Source organism: Lepus europaeus, chromosome X (assembly GCF_033115175.1).
Source record: "Lepus europaeus isolate LE1 chromosome X, mLepTim1.pri, whole genome shotgun sequence".
In the NCBI taxonomy this organism is placed as follows: Eukaryota; Metazoa; Chordata; class Mammalia; order Lagomorpha; family Leporidae; genus Lepus; species Lepus europaeus.
Window position 1 is genome coordinate 51,114,035 of NC_084850.1, and position 6,559 is coordinate 51,120,593.

The window sequence follows — 6,559 nt, forward strand, 5'->3', positions numbered from 1 at the left end:
GTGGATTTAGAATTTAAGCTCCTGGAGTTAACATTATGAAGTTTATAAAGATAATTTATTTGACAAAGCATTTGCCTGTTTGCCCTTTCATGCCTGTCTCATGAACCAATACTCACAGATGAACCAAGTCTCAAAGAAAATGCTCAGAACACAGAAGAGTCATACAAAATTAAAGACATTTAAAGCATCAAAGCCAAAGAAAACAAAGAATACAAATGCACACTTTCCAGGACACTTTATTGTGATTTCCACTATACATATTAATTTAATATTTTTCATCTAGGCAGACGTGTTTATATACTTATCCAGTAGTTTTATCCTCTAATCTCACAAAATTAAAAACATAATTTTAAAACAAATATCAATCCAGGTATTTACGACATGAAGGATAAGGAGCATTTGTCTTAAGTAGAAAAAGGGTTGATGCTTTTCAGTACAGGTTTTGCTGTAAATTTTCTCTATTATTTTTCTTGTTGATGCAAAGTACTCATAATAAAAACAATCACCCCTTTTCTCATTCTGCTCTCTCTTGGTCTTTACACTCTGTCTAGGATTTAACTCAAAAGCCAGTTTACTCTCAGTTTACACACCGTGTGTGTGTGTGTGTGTGTGTGTGTGTCCCTCATCTACCACATATCCAAATGGACAAGGATTCGAATTAACAGAGTTTTCAGCTGTAACAATGCTATTCTGAGCAATTACAACCACACACTTGAAGGGTAAATAAGAGTACAAAACCAAAAGAAGCCATAAAAATTCCGACACATGTACTGTTGGACTGTTTAACTGTTTCTCAGATCGTTCGAGTATAACATAGATTTCTTAAAAGTGAAATCAACACAAAAGCGAATACACGCGTAATGTACAACTGACAGTGGTATGAGAGGACAGCTCTCTTTGAATGAGCTATTACCCAGATTACCCAGACAGTAGAATTAAAAAAAAAAAAAAGGGTCTCACTCTTCAAATGCGAGGAAGCTCGGCGGTGCGCTCACTTCGCTAGAAACACATTTTAATGGGTATGTTCAGATGAAAATAGGTAGTAAGGGAATATGTGTTTTCAAACACCCCCACTCCCGGCACAAGGAAACCCGGAGGAAAAGATGGGTAACGTTCTAACAAGCTCCGGAGCTAAGTTCCATCACTAACAGAACAGAAGTTGGATAGTTGCTATTTTTCACGCGGCAATGGGAAATTAGCTCTCTAAGTGCAGGGTCCGGGGGGCGGGAAGAGCGGCGGGATTTTCACATGGGGCAATGGAAACCCTAAGTGAGGAGAGGTCAACACCTGGAGTAATCCAGCTCTCCCAAACTGAGGCGGGGTGGAGGGTGGCAAAAGAGAGAGGGAAAAGGGGCAAAACTCCTAGAAGTTATTGCCACGAGAGAGCGAACACCTCTGGAGCCTAGGGCAATCCCTCGCGGCGGCAGCCTGCTCCAAGTGTGGGGTGCTGGCCTCATGAGGTAGAAAGCGCGGGGTGCCCTGACTGAAGTCGAGTGGCTCCGGGCACTCGGGCAGCCAGAGGAGCAGGGGCACCCGCCGGCGAGGAGGCGGACTCGCACTTTCCCTCAACTCTGAGCCCCATCCCGAGCGCAAGGGAGAGGGCGGCCGAGGGCACGGTACTCACTAGGGCTCGTTGGTGAACCGGGGGGTCCGGGGCTGCTGGTAGCCGTACAGGTGACAGTAGAGCACATCGAAGCAAAAGCAGCACATCTCCGCTGACACCACCATCTTCCGGGAGCCTGGCGATGAGGACGAGGCGGCAGACGATGAGGAGGGCGAGGAAGAGGTGGCGGTGGCCGGGGTGGAAAGTAGGGTTCCCACTCCACAGCTCGGAGGTGGGGACAGGGAGATCCCCCCGCCGCCGCCGCCGCAGCCCTGGGGGGGAGAGAGGGTACAGCCGCTGCCGCTACCTCCTCCGGTTAGACCTCCCAGACCGTTGAGCCGCGTACCGGCGCCTCCTAGTCCTAGCTCCCCAGCTCGGCACTGGCTCTCTCCGCTACAGTGGGAGGAGGAGGCGCCACCACCGCCACCCGAGCCAGAGGGGGGCGAACTGGACAGTTTCTGCTTCTTCACCCCGCAGCAACCCGCCGCCATCTTGGAACAGTCTCCCCCACGCAGCGCTTCCGACCCATAAGTGAGGCGAGCTGGCGGCGGGGGCGAGCACGCTGCGGCCCCGGCCGCCGGGGGCGCGCTGGGGGCTCGCGGGGCGCGCGCGCGCGGGCCGTTTCCTAGCCTGCTGCCCGGCCACGCGGCTGCCCCGCGCGCGTACCCGCTGCGGCGCGCGCTCCGCGCTTTCTCGGCCAAGCCCTTAGCGCCTGTCCTGTCCCGCCCGACTCGCTCCTGCTGGGAGCCGCAGCCCCAGACCCAATGCTTGCCTGTGGCCCGCAGAGGATGGAAGACAGGAAGCCTAATAGAAAAGAAGGTGAAGAGAAAGAGAGAGAGACAGTGGACAGTGAGGGCAAAAGGAGGAGGAGGAGGAGGAGGAGGAGGAGGAAGGGGGTGGGGGGGAGCATGGCCGGGAAGGCAGGAGAGAAAAGGGAAGCTAGTGTCGGGGGAAAAGAAAGGAGAAAAGTCCAGAGTAAGCATCCAAGTCCCAAAGCACAGCTCGGTGACCCTTGCTGCACGTAGTGTTAGTGACACTTGAGCCCAGTTACATGGAACCTGAGCCACCCGGCCTCAAATACGCTGGCTTCTGAACTGTGGGAGTGAGAGTAAGCAGGTGCTCGGAGCTCCACACCTGAGACTGCCTCTGCAAAGTACATACAAAGCAGTCAGGGAAATGGCCACGCTGGGGTGCCTTTAATAGCAACCTAAGCACACACCAGGGGTTTTCCGAGAATAGAGGTTAAAAAAAAAAAAAGACACTCTTTCCTCTCGACAAATCTTGAAGCCTGATTGAATCTATATATTTTGTACTTGCTCCTCCAACTTCCCCCTCCTAGCCTCGTGAAAACGCTTATAAGCAAAAACCAAAGTTCTAAGCAGCACCTCACTGGTTCAAAGATGTTCATCATACTTTGAGAACTGCAGCGGTGGGCTTTCAGGTTGTTTTGTTTGTTTGTTTATTTATTTTGGCTTGGAAACAAAACAATTCAAAATACATCTGTAGTGCACAGATCCTACAGGTGAATAGGGCAGGTAGTGTACTTAATCACAAGCTGAAAGATTTTGTTCTGCTACATATAATTCTTAATATTCATTTTTTAAACTTTTTTCAATTAAAAATGCTTGAATGGATGAAGAGACATATGATTGAATTACTCCCATTCTGGACACCTAATACACAGCTTAATGGGAAAAACGACAACAGTCAAATATTAAAATCTATAGAAATGAAATAGAAGTAGAAACAGCATATATAAGTTATTTGCATTATGTCTACCCCATAGCAAACATCTGGGCAAAGTCAGGTATCTGTATAATTGGAAACAGCACAAGATTGTCATCGTGACCCTTGCTCCTAATATGGGGGATTTGGCAAATAGGTAGAAAATAAAGAATTTAGTCAGTAAACCTTGAGCTTCTACACCATACTATGTGCACAACACTGTACTTCTGTTGAAGTCTAGTGCACACACAGGAAGCATGCTTCCAACTCTCAGGGCTTATAAATTAAGCCAGGTCTGTGTATATAATCAGGAAAATAGCTACTATGCATTGGGCATGATTTAGATGTTCAGTATCATGCCTCATCTTACCCCCACAATCCTTCAAAATAATGTATTATCTCATTTGACTTTCACAGTGATGCTCTGAGTTGCTCCTTTAGCCCTCAGCAGTAATGTGCCCAACATCACACACCTAGAAAGTGACAGATCCTGGAGGTGAAGGAAGACATGTCTGATTCAAAAGACTATGCTGTTGTTCCGCACTGCTTCTCAATAGCAGATATATCGTAACAACGTTTAGTGATGGATAAATTTACACTAGTGTCATTGAACTATAGTAGGTGGAAATAAGGTTAAACAGAAATAAGAACTTACGGTTTTTTTGTGGAAAGATTTGGAAACATTGAAATATGTTACCAAGGAAAGATGAAGAATCCCCTTCAAAAAACATTGTATGAAATACACCAGCTGTCATCTACCAGGAAGGGTAGATGCAGCCGAAAGACAAAAGAGACAGGCTTGTGGTGTGTGATTTCATGTTTGAAATTTTAAATTATTTTTAATAATTATGAATAATAATTTAGTGTCAGTTGCTAGTGGAGTAAACAATGCATTTATTGATCTATGTTGCAGACAGGAAGGCAGATTGGTGTTAAAAAAATTAAAAAGCCACAATGAATGGTACACTGTTAGTGTTTTGGTCTGTTTTATACTTTATCCTAAATTTCTACAGCCTACCTTTTAATTTGTTGGAAACTAGACCAAATACACTAGCAAACAATAGGTACCAATTTGTTCCCTATCCCACTAAAAACAATGATCACTCCTAGAGTAGATAACCAGAGCCGTTTTATGACATCACACAACAGTTTAGCACAGGAAGCAAGTAGGATACCATGGATGGCTGCTTCTGCTAGGGGAATTTAGGAAAGCAGAATGTAATCTCCCGATTTAGAATTTGGCCAGTAGACAAGAGTCTAACGCCCCTACTCTTGTGAAAATAGCAAGGAATCTTTAATAAGCACCAGTAGTCATGTCCTTAGTTCCACGTTTCATCTAAAGGACAAAGCACTATCATGGCTATCTTGCCAGGCAAAGGGACTGATGCAATGGGAAACCCAAAGACAAGGACACCCCAGCTGAATTATAAAAATAGCTTTTCCCTCAAGGATTTTTTATTTCAATTCCAACCCTCACCAGAACAAAGAAAACAGATGAACCAAAATGTGATCATTGAAGACATCATTACCTGACCACTAGAGGTTACTATCTGAACTACTTTGTTGTACTAGCTGCCTAAAAGGAGGGAAAACACTCACCATTCTCTCTGTGTTAACTTCTCCTAAGCTTGGCGTATCTCCCATACTAACCTTGAGCCTCAAGATGCTTTATAAATCCCCTGGCAAGTAGTGGTAGTGGTGGTAATGCCTCTTTTTAGCCTTTGAGGAAATGCCACTCCCGGCCTTGTTTTCTTGCAAAGTCACCAGCATAAAAATAAACCTACTTCATTCAAACATAAATGAAATACCTAGGACAAATGCTGTCAAAATATTTTTTCACATCTATGGAAAGTGCACACAGGATAGGAAAACTGACCTTGCTCAGGATTCCCTTGACTTGAAGTATAAAGGTCAAAGTATGATAAAGCACATGTGTTTCTACCCAGTGCTGATACTGGAGTGCAGTGATAATATGCTCCAGAGGAAACGTTGAGGTGCTTTCTGGTCTTTGTAACTGACTGTCAAGCTGGGAGCTAAAGATTCCACATTTCTTTTACATAAAAAAGTAAATAGGCCATAGTCTCTTTGTCAACAAAACACATTCCGATTGTAAGCATTTCTGTTTCCACAGCTGCCTTTCTGTTGCTATTAGAAAACTTGTTTTACAACTATGGAAAAATTAGCCAAACAGAGGTTATGTACATTATTTACCAGAAAACTGAAAATTGAATTAAACTCAAAAGTTACTTATTATTTTATCTTTGCCTCAACTTATTCTCATATTTATGATAGTATTTTTTTTTCATTTCAGAAAGTGAAAATAATTACAATTTGATGAGATAGTGAACTTGTTAATGTTGCAAAAGTGCTTTCTTACTTTTCTAGGGATGTGGGGGAAATGAAGAAAGTTTACTTCGTTCAATTTTAAAAAGTGTCATTTATGCCCAAATGAGTGTTATTTTTATCCTCTGTCATCAAACTTTCTCAACTGTCATCTTTGAACAACTGCAGAATGTAATATTCTTAGCTACCACTTTGATCTAACCTTGTACACATGTAATGCATGGTTGTGGTTGTGGAGGTGGTGATCAGTTCTCCTAAATATATGAGTAAATACTAAACTTTTTGCACACTTTTCAATTCAAGTTGATAAATCAATTTGTTTTCCTGGTTATAAAACAGATCCTTCCCTCCTAAATCCTTTTTAATCTAATTAACACATTTATGAACCAAAGCACCATGATCTACCTTGGACTGTTTTCTAGTTGTTTCATTTATATATTTTATCATCAACTGGAGTGCAAACTGATTGAAGGTTGTTTTGCCACCAAATTCCTTGAGACAAAGTTATATTAACTCTTCAGTGAGACTTGGATACGCTAGTATCTACCCTAAGTGTGGAAAAATTAGTGAAGCTAGCTAGTTGTAGATTAGGAAAAAAAAAAAGCTTTTTTAAGGAGGAGATGACCAAAAAGAGTATAATTGGGGGAACTTAGAGCAGTTGAGAGTAAACAAAACATGATAGTATCTACTTTCATTTGGAAAATCTTTAGTTGACTATTTTTCTTTTCTCTCTTCCTTAAAGAATTCATCTACTACCCTATATGAATATATTGAGCTGTGAAAACATATATACTATAACTCAACTGTGCTTCACTTCCAAATTTCATTATATAAATATAGCTGTTTTTCCTTTTAAAAAAGTTTTATATATTGATATATTTATGTAAA

At 42.8% G+C, this 6,559-nt stretch overlaps 1 protein-coding gene across 2 annotated transcripts in view; it reads right to left on the reverse strand.

Moving 5' to 3' along the window:
• Positions 1 to 2,132, reverse strand: part of AMMECR1 (AMMECR nuclear protein 1) — a 128,722-nt gene extending 126,590 nt beyond the window's left edge. For both annotated transcript variants that reach the window (XM_062183825.1, XM_062183823.1), the window contains exon 1: positions 1,625 to 2,132. In XM_062183825.1, coding sequence (XP_062039809.1) covers positions 1,625 to 2,094 — 470 coding nt within the window. In that variant the 5' untranslated portion in view covers positions 2,095 to 2,132. The remainder of the gene's footprint in view (positions 1 to 1,624) is intronic.
• Positions 2,133 to 6,559: the final 4,427 nt, after the last annotated feature.